This window comes from Tenrec ecaudatus, chromosome 2, assembly GCF_050624435.1.
Source record: "Tenrec ecaudatus isolate mTenEca1 chromosome 2, mTenEca1.hap1, whole genome shotgun sequence".
In the NCBI taxonomy this organism is placed as follows: domain Eukaryota; kingdom Metazoa; phylum Chordata; class Mammalia; order Afrosoricida; family Tenrecidae; genus Tenrec; species Tenrec ecaudatus.
The window spans coordinates 252,242,882-252,261,907 of NC_134531.1; the positions used below are offsets into that span (position 1 = coordinate 252,242,882).

General features: G+C 47.3%; 1 protein-coding gene across 1 annotated transcript; it reads left to right on the top strand.

The window, feature by feature from the left end:
* The first annotated feature begins 511 nt into the window (after positions 1-511).
* On the top strand, positions 512-18,758 carry CPOX (coproporphyrinogen oxidase). Its single transcript, XM_075542429.1, has 7 exons — positions 512-1,069; positions 5,308-5,451; positions 6,011-6,121; positions 7,507-7,648; positions 9,995-10,213; positions 16,256-16,360; positions 17,437-18,758. The coding sequence occupies exons 1-7, from the start codon at positions 577-579 to the stop codon at positions 17,522-17,524; spliced, it is 1,302 nt and encodes a 433-aa protein (XP_075398544.1). The 5' UTR covers positions 512-576; the 3' UTR covers positions 17,525-18,758.
* The last annotated feature ends 268 nt before the right edge of the window (positions 18,759-19,026 follow it).

Here is a 19,026-nt window from a genome sequence, read left to right on the forward strand (position 1 = left end):
TTAGCCTTTTGCTAGGAACTTCCAGGTTCCACGCCCAACCATCGCGCCTACGCAATCCAGAAGCTCTAGGGGAGCTGGGCCCCCGCGAAAGGGACATTGATTGCCTCGGTATCCGTCTGCAAACCGACACTGGGCGTTTCAGTGGAGGCGGAAGTGGGGAGTTCACGTTAGGCTACCTCTGACACCACCAGCGCTCCTAGGGAGCAAGGTGAGGCTCTTTACTCCGCAAACGGGCTTGGAAACCCACAGGGGCAAACCTACTGCTGCCAGTTTTGACCTCTACCCTGACCTATCACAGGGCCGCCAGGAGTGAAACTTGACTCCACGGCCGTGGGTGGCTTGCGCTTGCACACTGCGCCCCCGCTCTCCCACTCCCGGGCGGGACCAGTCCTTCTGGGCGGGGCTTCGGCGTGGCCGCACTGGGCGGGCCGGCGCCTGCAGGCGGAGATAGCGTACGAACTACAACTCCCAGCGTCCCCCGCCGCCGGCGCCCCGCCGGACCCGGCAGTCCCTCCTGAGAGCCGCAGGTTTCCTACCTTTGCCCCGCAGGGCACCCCGGCTGAGAGCGCGGGGAACATGGCCCTCCAGCTGAGCAGACTGGGCGCCGGCCCCGGCTGGGCGGCCGCGCGAGGCGGCTGCGGAGCGCTGCGTGCCGCCGGCCACGTCTGCCGGCTGCCTGGCGCGGTGCAGAGCCGCGGGCTGGGCCACGGCTCCACGGCGGGGGGCGGCCGCTGGCGCGGGGCCCGGCTGCCCGCGGCGCTCGCCGGCCTCGCCGGCCTGGCCGCAGCCGCCCTCGGGCACGCGGAGCGGGCGGAGATGGTCCCCCGAAGCTCGGGGGCGCGCAGCCCCCCGCCGGGGAGGCACGAGGAGCAGGACGAGCTGGCCCGCCGCTGCAGCTGCTTCATGGCCGCGCCGGTGACCGACCTGCGCGAGCTGCGGCGGCGGCCGGGTGACATGAGGACCAAGATGGAGCTGTTGATCTTGGAGACCCAGGCCCAGGTGTGCCAGGCGCTGGCACAAGTCGACGGAGGCGCCAACTTCTCTGTGGACCGGTGGGAGAGGAAGGAAGGTGAGGAGGTCGGCTGCTAATGGAAGGCGGCGTTGGGGACAAGCGGTCGGGTTCTAGACCGCCGACCAGCTTTTGTGGTCCAGAAGTGGGCGTTGGCAATGGGGGCCGGCGTATCCATTCCAAAGAGGGGCCACCTCGGCTCAGGAAAAGATTACACCATCAGGTGTGGACGCCGTAAAGTGCGGGCTCAGATCCCCTCTTACCCTAGTACTGGGCCGTTGAAAATCTTCACAGTTCTGTAATGGCATCGTCCTAGATAGTTTAGGAATATTTACAGCCATAGTCAACGTTTGCAATGGAAGGTAAATTTTCCCTGCTTGTCTCAGCTTCTCTGCGTGAGTTTACCTTGTCCACTCCTTTGGAGCTAAAAATCAAAAGCCCAACTCACCCCATTAGGCTTCCTTCCTTTGGAGAGAGGAGGAGGAATCGACCCACATGTCAACTAGTCATCCCAGCTCGGGGTGTCATGTCACAATCGTCCCACTTCGTTTTCCCATTGCACAAGAAACATGTCATTGACTTTTCCATACTTATGTATTTATCCGCAGTCAGATTACAACCTTATAGTGAAACCCCACATTCTACTCGTACACTTTTATGAATTTCTGGCTCTTTCTAGCTGGAAATACTACAGCAACTTGTCACTAGCAGATTCTAAGCTGTCACATCTGTATTAAATGATGGCAAATCTGGCTGTCAGGGTGTTTGCCAATCTTGAAGAGTTTTCAAATCAAAAACGCTGAAGCAGGTTCTCAACCTGTGGGTTGCGACCCATTTGGGGGTTTGAACAACCCTTTCACAGGGTTCACCCAATTCCTAACAATAGCAAAATTAGAGTTATGAAGTAGCAATGAAAATAATTTTATGGTTGAGGGGTCACCACAACAGGAGGAACTGTATTAAAGGGTCTCTGCTTTAGGAAGGTTGAGAACCACTGTCTTAGGCTGAGCCCTACACCAACTGTGTGACCTTGGGAGGTTACAACCCCTCCCCCACCGTTTCTCTCCCCTTTGCTTGTCATCCGTGAATTGAAATGATAATATACAGGGGTATTTTGATGATTCAAGTGAGTGAGTATATATGTAAAGCACTTAGACTGTTGTCTGCTGCCCAGACAGTTCGGAGACATTGTCTACATGACTCATCCTGTGATCTTTCATAAGATGGTTTTCCTCTCTGGGGCCTCAGCTTTCTCATCTGGAAGAGTGAATGAAGGGTTGTGCTGGGTCATCTTAAGGTTCTGTTCTGTGTAGTTCCCCAAACTGTTAGAACTAAAGCAAACAGACCTTGTACCTTGGCGAAACAATTGCGCCTGTGGTAACCCAAGCGGTTTTAGGAAGCAATAGCTACCTTTAGTAGCGTGCAGCACTGCTAAATTCTAATGGTATCTCACTCATTGTTGGTGTCTCTGCATGGTGCAAACGGTGGACACATGTGGCTGCTAACTGAAAGGTTGGAAGTTTGAGTCTACCCAGAGGAACCTTGGAGAAAAGCCTGGTGATTTACTTCCAAAAAATTAGGGGCTTCTACAACTCATCCATACATGCATCAATTGTGTAATGCACATTTGTACATTCATTGCCCTCTTCTTTCTCAAAACATTTGCTCTCCACCTAAGCCCCTGGCATCAGGTCCTCATTTTTTCCCCTCCCTTCCCACTCCCCCTCCCTCATGAACCCTTGATAATTTATAAATTATTATTTTGTCATATCTTACACTATCAGACGTCTCCCTTCATCCACTTTTCTGTTGTCCGTCCCCCCAGGAAGAAGGTTATATGTAGATCCTTGTAATTGGTTCCCCCTTTCCAACCCACCTTCCCTCTACCCTCCTGGTATCGCCACTCTCAGCACACGGTTCTAATCTTACACATGTGGTAGCTCCCTTAGGATTGATGACAATTGGTTGTTTCACTCATTATAAGGTTCTGAATTCCTTTGAGTTCCAATAGCTATAGTTTTCAGTTACATGTCAACAAAATTAAAAGACAAACAGCACACCGAGGGGAAAAATGGTATAGTACAGAGCAGGTAGATTTACTAGTAATAGAGGATACTCCCTTCAAATACACGCAGGCCTGTTTCTAGTCTTAGCTTTCCCTCACCTGTCATAATTGATGGGTGCTATTGTGAGCAGTAAAGAGCCCTGCTCGTGTATTGAATTACTGTGCACTGGGCTGCCCGGAAGCTCAGGGTCAGCAACGGTAATCCACTAGCCCCTCCGTGGGAGAAAGATGAGGCTTTCTGCTCCTGTAAAGATTTATAACCTCAGGAACCTACAAAAAAGTTCTACTCTGTAGCCCCCCCCATAGGGCCTCTGTAAGTCAAAATTGACCCCATGGCAGTGAGATTCTTTTGGTTTATTCCAACAGCAGAAGGGAAAATAGTGTAGTACCTTATTGTTGATGATAGCCGAAGAATATAGAAGAAAGTGTTCATTTCTCTCTATGAAAGCCAGAGTGGATACATACAGAGAGACTGTTACTAGATCCTTAGGACAGGGGAGGTTGGAGGGGAATGGGGAGCTAATAATGGGTACAAGAATGAAGAAAATCTTCTAAAATAGTGATGATTATATAACACTTTAAAATAAATATAAGCCATTGAATTATCTGGCACATGAATTACATGCCAGTTAAACTGTTTAAAAAAAAAATTCTCAGTCGGATGCAGCAATGAAACCACCCCATGGGATTTTGACTTTTTCAAGCTCCCGTGGAAACATTTGGGCAGTAAAGACATGACAAAAGGATGGAAAACTCATATTCTAAATTATGTGAACGTCATGCCAGGCAGCAAGTTCATGCTTCGAATGGTCTTTACTGTGGTTTAAATGCTCTCTGCAGCCTGTCCAATTAATAAGCAAAGGCGATTATAACTCATCACAGCTCACTGAGAGCATTAGACCAAGATGGAGATAAGCTGCTAACATTAAGCTAAATCATTTTGAGGTTGAGCTTTCACATTAATGGGCACAACCCACTTTAAATTGGGGCTCCTAATAGAGCCAAGGTAATTGCAAAGGTCCCCCGTAAGCTTTCATATGTGCCTCTCTTGTGTTCTCATATGACGGACTGGATAGAGAATCAGCACCTGGGTGGAGACTGGATGGTCAGCCGGTCCCTCTTGTCAATACAAGATACAGAAGTGCTCTCAGATCCTATATTGTGCTCATGTAAGTCTTCATCCCTCTCCCTGCCTCAGCCTGTATCATCATCTGGGACTGCATGGCTTACAATGAAAGGCAAGACTTTGGGGCTAACTACGAAGAACAGGTTTCTCCTGGTCTCCTAGGGCATCAGTCTTTCTTCTAAATCCCTGGGTGGCACAGGAAGAGAGGTGACCAAAGAGTTTCCTCCCGTCAGAGACAAAAATGGGCTCTAGTTTTTCTTTGATAAAAGCCTGGGCCCGTGTGAACCAGAAACAGGGAATGGCATCTGACCAGACCGTCAATTATCTTGCAACAGGTTTTGTAAAATAAAACTGTCTCTGCTTCTTAAAAAAGTAAGAAATGTTCAGTTTAGAATTGGGAAGAGGCTTCCTCTTGCCCAAGATCAGCAGCTAATGGCATAAAGCTCAACTGGTCATCCAATTTTATTGTGTTTAAAAATCACCCTCTCCCTCCCCCCCGCCCCCACTGTCATGTTCCGAATCCTACCTTGCAAGCCTGATTAGTCCAGAGGATGTACACTGGTACAGATGGGAACTAGAAACACAGGGAAGCCAGAGCGGATGATCCCCTCAAGACCAGTGGTGTGAGTGGCCATACTTGGAGGGCATAGGGAGGGTGGGTTGGAAAGGGGGAACCTATTTCAAGGATCTACATGTGACCTCCTCCCTGGGGGACATGCAACAGAAAAGTGGGGGGAGGGAGACGTGGGACAGAGCCAGATATGACAAAATAATGTATAAATTATCAAGGGTTCATGAGGGAGGGGGAGTGGTGAGGGAGAGGGAAAAATGAGGACCCAATGCCAGGGGCTTAGGTGGAGAGCAAATGTTTTGAGAAGGATGAGGGCAATGAATATACAAATGTGCTTTACATAATTGATGTCTGTATGGATTGTAATAGGAGTTGTATGAGTCTCTAATACAATGATTTAAAAAATCATACCTTGTCTAGAATATCACTAATATTCCTTTGGGAATTTTAGTACCCAACCACCTTCATGCAAACACCGATAGGGGTTTTGTGCGCTCCCTTACACGTTCTTCCGTTTGTCACGTTGACGTCCACAGGAGGCGGTGGCATAAGCTGTGTGCTTCAAGACGGCCGTGTTTTTGAGAAGGCTGGAGTGAGCGTTTCTGTGGTTCATGGACACCTTTCTGAGGAAGCCTCAAGGCAGATGAGAAGCAGAGGGAAAGTCCTGAAGGCGAAAGATGGTAAATCGGTTTCCACAGCTTTGAACAGTTCATGCAAAGTCCGCCCGCTTTTTTGTCTCTAGAAAATGCCATGTGCATACCTCGATCCCCTATCAGCAAGTGTCGAGGAATAGCTGGTGGCTCGCTGGTAGGACTCTTGTGTTCCGTGTGGACACCCACTTTTGATTTCTGGCCGGTGCACCTCAGGCACAACCCCCACCACCCAGGTGTCAGGAGGCGTGCGTGCTGCCGTGATGTAGACCAGGGCTCTGTGGCGCCCAGATCAGGTAGACTCACTAGGAAGGAAGGCGGGGCGGCTGACTTCTGATACATCGCCTTTGGAAACCATCTGGGTCAGAATGATTCAGGCCCAGGCATGCTTGCAGGACTGGTCAATGTTTTGTTTCCTGGTGCCTGGGGAAACCGTGCATCAGGGACAGGCTGAGCAACACTAACAGTCACTTTTCACAAATATTTTGAGAGAAAACAGAAAACCTTTTGACAATTGATCCAGATAACACATTGAAGCTGATTTCTTTGCGTCTGGTGTTCTCAGCTCACTGTGTGATTGGCTTTCTAGGTAAATTGCCATTTTTGGCGATGGGCGTGAGCTCTGTGATCCATCCTAAGAATCCTCATGCTCCCACGATCCACTTCAACTACAGATACTTTGAAGTAGAAGAAGCAGACGGTAAGGAAGGGGCTCTCATGCTGTGGAAACCCGTGTTGTGCAAAATATGTATTTTAAAACAGGCCAGAAGGCAGGAGATCTGAAAGTAAGAGTGAATGTAGTCTTCCCAGCTTTGTGCCCCAGCAGGTGCAGTGAATTGTGCACTAGGCTTAAACAGTGAGAAGGGAGTGACTGGCCTCTGACCTCTTCGTGTTTTCTGCAATGTGATGTAATAATATTGACTACACAGCTGGGCTGTCTGCAAATATAAATTCACTATGTCCCAAGGAAAACCTTATGTCTGAGGCCGAGTTGCAATTGATTGCTTGTGGACTGTGTTCAGTTGCATTGCATGGCTGGTCCCCTGTGTATATCAGTGGTTGACAGTACAGTTGCCCTTGTGGGTCCCCCTGTGTCTCCCTTCACCATGGCCAGCTATCATCACATGTCAGAGTGCAGGTGCCTTGCCTTACCCACACTTCTGGATGTCTCTGCAGCTGCTGACATTTATAGTCACCCTTTTAATTTTCCATTTTGAAGCCATTCAGTTTGTTCAACCTTCTAACAGCTGGAAGTTGATAAGCGGTTCTTAAGGGAGTCTCCAGGTCGTACACGCTGTTGAGCACTCAGCTGCTAACTGAAAGTTAGGTGGTTCAAATCCATCCAGAGATGTCTTGGAGAAAGGTCTAGTGATCTCCTCCTGAAAGTCCACAGGGCTGAGAACCCTGTGGAGCTCTCGTGCTCTGACACAGGGGTCAACAGGAGTCAGAATCGATTCCAAGGTAGCTTGAAAAAACAAAACCAACAGCCGGTGTTGACAACCACTAACGAAAGCACATAGCACTGTGGCTGTCGGCTTCTGTAACGCCTTGTAGTATAGGTACCCTCTATAGGGTGGCTGTAGGTCAGCTTTAACTCCACTGCTGTGGCTTTATAGGTGCCCTGGCCTTTCAACTGGATCCAGAAAACAAAACCCAGACTCACTGTCATCAAGTCCATGCTGACTCATAGCGACCCCCAATGTGGTTTCCCGCATTGTGGCTGTTTGCAGGACAAAAAGCCCCATCTTTCTATCTGCAACCAGATAGTTGATTTTAGTTGTGACCTAGCCAAGGTACATGCAGCCAGAGTTGGGACCTACAGTCTGGTCTGCCTGTGTGGTATTTTTTATTCCCTGTCATGAGCATGTCATTTCTCTTCCCTATACTTGCTTCTCTTTTTCCCTTTTTGCCTCCACCTCTGCTTTCCTGCGCAGGTTTTCCTAGCCATTCGTGGCTAAAGCTACGGTTCTCTTCTTGGACCTGTCACTCATTTCGTGCATAACGATCAAAGTTGACAAATTAGGCTTGCAAACACGGTCAAAAGCATGCTGCATCTCATTCGAATCAGATGTGTTGACTTGGCAGGTGGCAAACAGTGGTGGTTTGGTGGTGGATGTGACCTGACTCCAACGTACTTGAACCAGGACGATGCTGTCCATTTCCACAGAACTCTGAAGGAAGCATGTGACCCGCACGGGCCAGAGCTCTACCCAAAATTTAAAAAATGGTAGGTAAAGGCACGGAACTTGGCATGATCCTCAAAGTAGCTGGCTAACTATAACTATCTGTATATTTCTGTCTGCCTAACCACCCTCCCTGCCCCCCACCCCCCGGCTCCCAAAGGTAATGTTTTGTCACGTAGCACCATGTTCAGCCTGTGAAGATTGAACTCTGCTCACCAGAACTGGAATGCCATTCTCTGTAGGAGTAGTTTTAATAAGTTAATTATTTACAAACGTGAATATGTGTACGTCTAGATTGCAAATTGGGTATCAGCCTTTTTGGATGATTTAAAATGGTCTGGAATGATAGGTGTGGATCTTACAGGGGAGTGATATGTGGCCGAGGATCAGAGGCTTTTAAAAAAAATCATTTTATTGGGGGCTCTTTCAAATCTTCTAACAATTTATAATTCAATTGCATTAAGCACATGTGTACATATGTTGCCATCAACATTTCTCAAACATTTTCTTTCTGCTTGACCTCTTGGTATCAGCTTCACTTTTTGCCCCTCCCTCCCCTCCCACCCTTTGTCAATTATGTTATTATTGATATTTTTTGTCTTACACTGTCTGTTGTCTCCTTTCACCCATGTTTCTTTTATTCGACCCCACCGGGAGGGGTGGCTATATAGCCTTATGATGGGTTCCCCCTTTTTTCCCCTCTCCCCCATCCCCCTACCCTCATGATAACGCTACTTCTACTACTGCTCCTGAGGGATTTATCTGTCCTGAATTCTACATGTTGAGAGCTCTTATCTGTACCAATGTGTGTACTCCAGTCTAGATGGATTTATAAGGTAGAACAGGTCATGGTAGGATGGGGGAGGGGGGAAGCATTCAGGAACTAGAGGAATGATGTGTGTTTCATTGGTGCTGTACTGCACCTCAGTTGACTCGTCCCTTCCGTGTGACCCTCCTGTGAGGGATGTCCAATTGTCTACAGATGGGCTTTGAGTCTCCACTCCAACCTCCCTTTTTTGCATCGATATAATTGTTTGTCTTGGATCTTTTAATACCTGATCCCGTCAACACCTCATGATCACACAGAGTAGTGTGCTTCTTCCACGTGGGCTTATTTGCTTCCTAATCAGGGGCTTTTTGAATCTCGGGTGGGATGGTAACCACCCCAGATGAGAGCTACTGTCTTTTTGTTGCCATGTGGATTCATTAGTGCTTAGAAATGCTTAGAGAACTACTGAGGGGAGATGCAGTTGTAGGAGTAAGGAGGCCTTCGAACCATGAGGTTCGTATTTCAAACCCATCAGCCGCTCTGCAGGAGGAGGCTGTCCCTTCTGTAAAGATTAGCATCTCAGAAACGCCATGTACGGTCGCCAGGCGTGGGAATCAACTCCATGGCAGTAGGACTGGGGGCCAGAGGGTGGGAGGGAAGGGTTGTTTTCGTCATTTCCAAGGTTGGGCCGATTTATGTTTCAGATGTCCTGACTTTGATAACCCAGAGACCGCCTGTAATATACTTTGTATTAAAGGCTGCCTTCCCCACGTTGCCTAGGACATGCGTTCCTAACGACATTAATGAAAAGCCAGCTAGCCTCACCTGAGGTGCATTTTAACAACGCCTCAGGTTTAGGGCTGTGCCTGTGCTTGCTGCCTTTCTGTTGAAGCAGTCAAGGCGTTGTTAAGGTGACCCTTGAAGTCACCTTTCATGTTTTGCGTGTGCGGGATTTTCTATTTCGGAGCCCTCACGATGTTTAGGAGGTCATCGAAAGCACTACGTACTTCCTAGAGCTTAATCCTTCCAGCTTCGTGGGAAACCCATGGTGGTAGGCAGATTGGGAGAGACCCAAGAGCCGTGGATCCTTTCGTGTGCTGCCCCCTGTGGACAACACTGGACCTGGCTGAGGAGGACGCACTCTGAACATTTCCTGCCTGCAGCTCGCTCTCCCCGCAGGCATGCGTGCGGAATCACATTCCGTTGCCAAAAGAAGCCATAGGGGGACAACTTATCCCTCTGGTGAGGAAAACCTCTCCGGAGAGTTCAGGGGTGGTGGGCAGGCAGACCTAGTCGGTGTCACGGCCCTGCTGCCGTCTCCTGCCAAAGCACAAGCAGCACCGCGTGCTTCAAGAAGCACGGAATTATATTGGACCTTTGGTTTCTTTCGCCGAAGTTCATAAGCATGTCATACCCTGTAGGTGAATTCAAGTGACATTGCCTGATCGCTTTGCAGCTAGGGGGAGAGGCACTCTCACCACGGAGCTTATGTGTGAAGCTGCCTGAGGACTGAGTGCCTTCCGCCTGGACAGTAAAGGAGCCGCGGACTGGCAGCTCTCATTGCTTTTCAGGTCTTCCCTGTGCCCCCTCTGGCTCCTCACTGGGCGTGGTTGCCTTCCAGGTGTGATGATTACTTCTTTATCGCCCACCGCGGAGAGCGCAGGGGCATCGGCGGGATCTTCTTCGACGACCTGGACTCCCCCTCCGAGGAAGAGGTGTTCAGCTTTGTGCAGAGCTGCGCCAAGGCTGTCGTCCCGTCCTACATCCCCATCGTGAAGAAGCACTGCGAGGACGCCTTCACGCCCCAGGAAAAGCTGTGGCAGCAGCTCCGGAGAGGCCGGTGAGTGAGCACTCAGGGTCGCCCTGCATCTGGGGCACAGCAGTACTCTCCTCACCCAGGCTGCTTTGTTGCCCCGGGCGGATCCTTGGTAATGGACTCCTTCATAAAAAACAATCCAACCCCCTCCTCCTCACAGCGGCGAGCCTCCAGTCTAGCCCAACGCTGTCACCTTTAAGGAAGGAGACCGCCACGTCATTCTCCCGCGGGTTCCAACGCTGACCTTTGGGATGCCTTCCTGAGCACTTACCAATGTGCCTCCAGAATTTCTATTTGTTAAGACTCACCCTAATTCCTGTTCACAAGTAGATGGGTAGTGAATGACTATTAAGACACATACCCAATCGTGTTAGGAGAATTGCAAAGTTTATTCAGTTCACCTATATACACCCGGAGTCTTGGTGGCACAGTGGTTATGCATTGGGCTGCGATCCCCATGGTCTATTGGTCAGCAGTTCAAAGCCACCAGCTGCTCTGTGGTAGAAAGACTTGGCTTCTCCTATAAACAGTTAAGTCTCAGAAACCCACAGGGGTCGCTGAGAATCAGCCATGAGTCCGTAGTGGTGAGTTCTTGAGTATATCCATTAGAGGCTCAGAATGGGCAGGTAGTAAATACTGACTGAAATTAATTGAGGTGATTTTTAAACATCAAATAAATCATTTTATTGGGGGCTCTTACATCTAATAAACCATATATCTGTTATCTCCAGCAGACATGTACAATTGTTGGCATCGACAATTTCTAAACATTATCTTTCTTCTTGAGCCCTTTGGGATCAGCTGTTTTTTCCTCCACCTTCCCCTCCCCTGGTACCTCTGCCAACCCTTAATATATTATGTCTTGTGATTATCATTTTTACATATCTTAGACCACCCCTTGTATCCCTTCACTTACTATCCTGGTATTCTTCCCTTGAGAAGAGTTATTCTGCCGTCAATGCCATCGTTTCCCCCCTCCCTCCCCTTTCTTTCCCTGACCCTCCCGGAATCGTTGCTCCCATTACTGTTTCTGAGGGGCCTTGTTTTTCCTGAATTCTGTAAATTGAAAGCTCTCATTTGTGCCACTGTCTGTACACCGGTCTAGCAGGAATTGCGAGATTGGACTGAGATCATAAATAGTCTTTTCACAGCACACACCAGCTATAGGCTGAAAGGTGGCCATCATTGAATATGTTTGCTGTTTGATACATTTGGAACCATACCTCTCTTCACCTATATTAAAGGTTTCATGAATGTTTAAATTGAACTCATACTGTCAAAAATCATATTTAAGGATAATATTTATTAAGTATGAACTCCTGATAGTACCAGCTACTCTTTTTAGACAGTCTGAATCTATTCTTTTTTCAGTAAACATACGAGATAGTTGTAGTTGTCCTCATTTTACGGATAATAAAACAGTCTCAGGAAGTGTCCTGTCCAAGATTACACACGTAGTACGCAAATCTAAGACTTTAGATGTGGAACTAATGTACCGCGACTTCCAAATGTACATTCTTTTCTGTACAAGAAGGAAATTAGGCAATGAGTCAAGCCAGCTGTGCATTCAGCCAGGTGAACTTGTTGACTGCCCTATTTTCAGCCATGTTGTACCTGTGGGCAGGCTCCAGATTGGTCCTACCAGAGCACATCCGTTTCTGAGTTCTGTCTCAAACAACTCTACCTTTTGGATGTAGATTCTCTAGCTTATTAGGTGGCTACACAGACATCACTACAGACAATCGCCATAATGTAAGTGTATTTCGGAAGTTACCAGCTGGTAATGCAAGTGAGAAAAGCTCAGGGTAAAGTTGTTCATCAGGACGGAGTTCTTTTAAGGCTGCTAACAATTGTCCAAAGGACTTCACTCGGCTGTGAGGCTCAACGTGAAGGCACTCAGCTCAAATTTAACAAACCCAGCTCCGGAATGAAGTACCCAGAGGTACTGCGCTCCAGTAAGCCTCAGCCCGAAGGCATTCAGCTCCCCAGTTAAGTGCCCAGGGCCATCCCAGTCCACAAGCCAGCCTCTTGCCCCCAAGCACTCAGCTTGCCTTGTTCTGTGGGCTGGGAGGTCCACCACTCGTCTCCCGTGCTGGCTCCTGGTGCTGCTGCTGGGCCTCGGCTGTCAGTCAACAGTTATCTTCTGGGTCCAGCAGGGTCACTGTTCAGGGACTTCAGGGGCCAGAAGATGGGATCTACTCCTCACTTGCTGGCAGTGAGATCTCCTCCTCACACTTGTCAGCTCATTTGATAGCCAGCAGGATGGCAGGCCACTGAATCCCGTGACCAGTTGCTCCCAGATGCATGCTGACAGTGTCCCTCCAGTCCTTCTTTCCCAGATCCAGCCACTGAAAGGCTGTTTGGTGGGAGCTAGAGACTTCGGCTAGAAGAGCCGTGTTAAATAGGTCATTGCCCCTGCAGTTTCCCATTGCCATCGTAAATGCCTCCATACTTTTCTAATCCTTGCCCTGTAAAATGGATTTTCTCACTGAATGTCAATTCTGCTCAGAACATGAGACAAGGAGCTTGGTGGTACATTGGAAGCACTTGGCTGCAAACCACAAAGTCAGAGGTTGCACCCACCAGCTGCTCCTTGGGAGACAGATGTGGTCAGCTTCCATAAAGACCTCGGTCTTGACACCCTGGGGCAGTTGTATTCTCTCCCATAGAGTCACTGTGAGACGCAGCCCACTTGACAGCAGTGGGCTTGAGTTTTCTTTTCTGGAAGAAGGGAAAGCTACTGCTCTGAAAGGACAATTGAATTCCTCGCCCTGCCACTAACGGGGTGTCATTTTTGTGTTTGCCCATGCTACCTGCCTTTCAGTTATAAGCTTGAATAAATGAGATTTGATTAGGTTTTCTTATTAGAAATTTCATTAACAGTTTATCTGTGTTGGGACATGTGTGTTTTTATATGTCTCCATGATTCCCCATTTTTGTTTGTATCGCTCCTTCCACCCCTGCCCTGTACTGTGGTGTGCAGCTGGCAAAGGTGAGCACGGCGTGGGCTTTGCCCAGGGGAAGCTTGCAGTGTAGGGGAAAGCATACTTAAAGCAATACGTTAAAATTCCAGGACAGGGCAGGCTTCTAGACTTCAAATGTACACAAGATATCAAATGCAAAGCTGATAGAATGTTTGGAATTCTAATGAGCTAAAACCTTCATAATATATGAACTATCTTAGGTGTGAGTCAGGTTCATTAGTTTTTTTTTTCATCTTTTAAAACTATTTGATGATATTTACATATTATACTTTAGGTTTACAAAACAATCCTACAGAAAGTACAGCGTTTCCATAAGCCCCTTGCTCACCTCGGCCTGGTTTCCCGTTATCCGCGTCTTGCATGCCCGTGGGACTTTTGCTGTAATTGGTGAAGCAATACTTATAAATTACTAGGAATGCGGTCCTTTTTCTACGTTAGGATGTATTCTCTGTGGTGTACGGTTCTGTAGGTTTTGACAGATGCATGCTGATCGGTTTCCATTGTGTCAGTATCATACAGAAGAGGCTCACTGCCCCATTAAATGCCCTGTGCACCACTGTTCATGCCTCTTTCCTCCCCACTAACCCCAGCAGCCCCTGATCTGTGCACCGTCCTCAGTTTTGCCTGTTCCCCAAGGCCATAGGGTTGGAATCATACAGCGGGAAGCCTTGCCACACTGGCTTCGTACCCATGTAAGGTTCCTCCCTTGTTCTAGTATCTTGATCTCTCACATTTGTTTTCCTCTCCGATTAACAACCTCCCACTGCATGGACATACCACAGTTCTTTTATCTCGTCACCTGTGGAAGGTGTCCTGGTTGCTTCTGGTTTGGGGCCATTGTGCATAAAGGTGCTGACCGTTTGTGTCTAGGTTTTTGTGTGGGCCTAAGTTTTCCATTTATCTGGCTGACATTTTAGAAGTTCCAGTCGGGGGTGTATTTGTCCAATTTCTTTTGAGCTAGGCAGAAATGGAGTGTGAGGTTACATTTCTGTGGTGTCGTGCGTTCCTCACTGCCCCCACCTTCTGTCTTCCTTTTATCTCTGAGCTCCAAGGTGGCAGTACCTTCTGGGCTTGAAGATAAGTCTAGCGACTTACTGGGGTTGTCAGCACCGTCTTCGTTTTCGTATCCGGCACTCATAACCACTTCTCAGTGTCCTTCCCAGTTTACTTGTCTCCAAGGGCCACCCACCACACACATAAGCTTCCTGCCACTGGCTAGCCTGGTTCCCCGTTGACTATACAGTCCCTATTTGGCAGTTTATTTCGTCTTTTACCCTCAATTACAACGGCTCTTTCCCTAAGCCTTTGATATGTGCTGTCACCGTTTCTCTCACCCACCCACAAGACAATAGAAAAGAAACACGTTTTTTCTTTCATTTTAATTTCTTTTTAAAAAATGGGGCTGGGCAAGAGAAAGAGAATAGGATTTGGAGCAGGTAGTTACATTGAAGGAAATGGCTGAAGTCCACACTTGGTAGGCAGCTCAGAGAGGATGCTGTGTGGAAAGCATCATAGCCTAGATCTTGGTGGGACCTGGTGGGAGTCAGAGAGCTTACCAGAGGGAATGGCACCTTTCACCCAAGAAGTGAAAGGAGCTGAAGAGCTGACAGGAAAGAGAGTAAGCGAGCCAGAAGCAGTAAATTGAGGGACCGTCTGACAAGGGTCTCCCTGGTAGGTCCTTGTACACGCTGATAGAAAATCGTGACCATTCTGAAATGACCGTCATCTCAGAACATTAGCATCAGGGGTGAAAAAGGTGACCAAGAGACTGGAATTTTTTTCCTGGCGTCTCAGTGAAGAGATCATCGAAACGTCTCTCTTAGATGATCTGTTGGGATGAGTATGAAGAAGGTACTAGTTACTGATGTGCAACATTGTGTAAATAGTGAATAAATGGTAAAGACTAAGAAAGGATCCAGGATATAGTGTATTCACATTTTTGGAGGACTTTTTGCAAGTTTCTATGAAAAAAAAATTCAAGTACTCTGTGGGTTTAGAAAATATTTTGATTTTGTGGACTTAAACAAAGAAGCCCACCATGGTTAAGTGCTCAGCTATTACAGGGCAGATCGGGGCATCTTTCCTGAAGACGACAGCCTGTAAACCTATTGAGTAGTTTTACCTTGTTCTAAAGGGTCGCTACGAGTCAGAATCAACTCAAGCACATTGAACTTAAAAGCAGGAACCAAAGGAATCAGTGTGAATATCTGAGAACAGGTTTGATCAAGAGAGTAGTTTTCGAATGAGGTGAGAAATGATTTGAAGGAGGAAATATTTTCAGATTTGTGGATCAGTCTAAATGTTTCTAGGGAGCGGAAGTTATCCTTCTGAAGTGGGAGGAACACCCACTTTACAAAGCATGCCACCCACTTTACCCCGATGTCAGACGCTGGGTGGAGTCTAGAACTTACTCTGTGGTCGTTAGTAGGAAGCTAATGTTTCAGACCAGATTCCTGCTGGTGTCAAGAATTATTTAATTATTTTCTGGAAAGTAAAAGGCTGAGTCTCGTGATGCAAACACACATACCTTTTTAGTGTGACTTATTAATATGCAGAAAGACTGCTTTGTATGAGTACTTAGTGATGTATTTACTCTAAGAAAAGGGGTGCATCAAAACATATTAATACTTTTGAAGACATTGCTGTTAGCTGTCCCTGGTTTTCCAGATGGAAATGTTTTGCACTGTCTTTGTGAAAGTTCTTTCAAACCTTGGCTCGGAAGCATCTCGGACATGGGCAGTGCCAGCAGGGGCTGTGCTGTCTTGAGAAAGAACAAAAGTTCTTTTTTCTCTACTGCCCGTGGGTGGGGCCTTCAAGTTTGCAGCTGTGTGTCCACTCTGTTTGTTTACCGGAAAACATAACCTTCTTGTTCGTGCTGGCGCGGACTCTCTATCCTATTGTCTGGTGGAGAGAATGCCCTTTATTCATTCTCGCCCAGATGGAGAAAAAGCAACTGGCTGTGGATTGGGAGCCAGCTCCATCTGCCTGGGGTGGGGAGAGGGAGGAGAGCGAAGAGCCCCTTCCCCTTTTTTCAGCATTTACGTGAGAGTTAGCCTAATGCTACGTGATGTCTCCTTGGCAGATATGTGGAGTTTAACCTGATCTACGATCGGGGCACAAAGTTCGGCCTCTTCACTCCAGGATCCAGGATTGAAAGCATCCTGATGTCGTTACCTCTGACCGCCCGGTAAGGAGATGACGTAGAGCAGGTATCCCTGCTCTCCTTGGTTCCCTGTCCCCCCCCCCCAAATATGAACGTTGACACCCCAAATATGTAATCTCAGGCCTAGTTGGACTTGACTTTACTGATTTTAGAGTAAAGTGAAGGCCACAATTCTGGAAAATCAAGTTGTGTTTTTAAGGGGTACAGGACGCGTGGCGTTGCTTTGTGAGAACAGGACAGAAGGGGAGACTGTGGAGTTGGGTGGGGCTGCCAGCAGGGGGTCTGCTTCAGCTTCTCTACCCGGTACGTTTCTGGGACAAGCTATGGGCCAGGCATGTTTATTTGAACACATCAACTGTGTCAGAAAGGACTATTCAAACGTTTGCAGGCTGAGGTATTGCATCTGTTTGAAGCAAGGAGAGAGTTCAGCACGGCAGCATTCTCTCTGCCTTGCATGCCCTCGAGTGGACGTCTGTTCACTTTGTTTGCGGAGTTTGAAAGCCACGTGGCTATTTTTGTTGGTGCCATTAGGATGATGGCCTCAAGATGTGCAGTTGTCTTGGCCGGAAGCCCTTGAGAGTGATGTGTATGCAGTGTGAAGTCAGAAAGATGAGGAAAGAGTGCCCGAGCTTGCCTTACTGGATGACCTGAGAGGGCTGCTTGTGCGGTCAGTAGCTCTGCAGTCGTCACTGCCCCCACGATGGCACTGACGCTGCCCTGGGAACCGGTGATTTCAGGATCCCCTGCCTTGGGAAGGCAAGGTCACACACATCACTGGCATGTGGTCCAGCCACCAGACAGGGCAGGAGTGCCCACATCGATGAGCCCTCAGGGCTCACAGTGGTCTGACCACCCTCTAGTGACGGTGCGGATCCCAAGCTGCAGGTGCAGGCTGACTCCGGACGAATCCATTGTTCTTTGGCAGATGTGAACAGGACAAAGAAGTGAAAGGTGTTTTTCATTCTTTTTAGAATTTTTCAAGTCTTTACAAATGTAATTACCTTGCAATAAGAAGTTTAGAGGTCTACGTGTCAGACAAACGTGTGTCATTTGTTTTTATTATTATCACAGTTCTTACCTTCTGCTCTGGTCCTGCACAGGTGGGAATACATGCATTCACCCCCAGAGGACTCCAGAGAAGCTGAGATTCTGGAGGTTCTGCGCCAGCCACGGGACTGGGTGCATTGACGCAGGCGGTGGTGCTGGGCCTGGGGGACACACTGGGTGTGCGCCCTCGCTCTTCGCGACAACGTGACCTGAATGTAGCAGTCTGTGAATTGTGCCTTAGTGCTCCTCAGTCTTCCACCTCCTAGGTAAAACGTGTTTGAAACGCTACAACCTCCTGTTAGACGCTGCGAGTGTCGCTCTGTGATAGGGCAACTTGTTCCGTCGCACCATTTAGCTTACATAGAAATGAAATACTTTAAAAATAATTTTTTATGACTAGCTTTGAAAGTAGGGCACTGAATTGATAAATACTGAGTAAAGGGAATTTACATATGTTTCATATACTTTCATTTTTTACCACGGAAACTTATCGTGGGGCAAGTTTGGATTTCATTAATTCAGTAAAATTGATTTTCTGGTCATTTTAGAAAGTAGCTTGAAACTGAGGTTCAAGTCTTAGCTTGCTGTTACTGACGTTTCTTGGCCATTATGTTTATATTTTATATAACTTAGGAGACCATACTATTAAAATAATCCTTTTTATTACTATGTATATTTAGGGGAACTTGATATTTTCTTACTTGCTGCATGTGGTACAGTCCAGCGATTACTTGGAGTCGTTAACTTCCACAGTGGCATTATTGGAACGCACATAAGGATGTCTGAATTGTCATTTTGAATTTTGTAGACCTATAATTTGCTAATATTGGGATTCTCTGGACTATTGAAACTTATATCCCTGGATTCCGATACTTCAGTTTTTTGGTTGTAGACAGTTTTACGTGGAAACTTGGCTAAGAATTATGCAAGCAGCTTTGCGGATTTAGGGAAGTCTCTCCTTGGGGATGAGTGGGGAAGGGCTTTTACTTTCTGTCGCAGCTGCTAGAGCTAATTTGAAAAACACGTACAGGCATTTTTTTGATAAATACTGCTTTGGTAAAATGGAGTAGCTGAAATTACCATCTTTTTCAAAATGAAGTTTGTATAAAAATAGAGATTCTTACCTTTACTCCTAAGAGAAAATCACAGCAGAATTTCTAATATGAGGCTTATTTATACAATTATGTGAATGTATTGTTTCAGTCATGCGAGTGGAGTCTGTAAGGAAAATACCTTCTAGTTATTAGAAATTATTTTAGAAGATGTTGAAAATATGCCATTGTGTATGACTCTTGGGGACTAGAAAAATGTATAAGCTTCACTATACTTGAATACTTGAACTGTTTTACAATGAATCCACTAATAAATTTTATTAGAAAAAAGACTAAGAAATGTTTGCATTCTTCCTTTTTGTTAGTGTAATTGGTATAAGGAAGACACAAACAGTTGTTAGTACTGAAATTGTCTTTCTTCACGCTTTGTTGTTGTCAGTTGCCACCGTGTCGACTTTAACCCAGAGTGACTCTGTGTACAACGGAACAAATGCTTCCTGGTCCTGTGCCTTCCTCACAGTTGTTCCTATGCTTGCAGCCACTGGGCCGTTCCATCTCAGTGAGAGCCTTCCTCCTTTTCTCTGGCCTCTA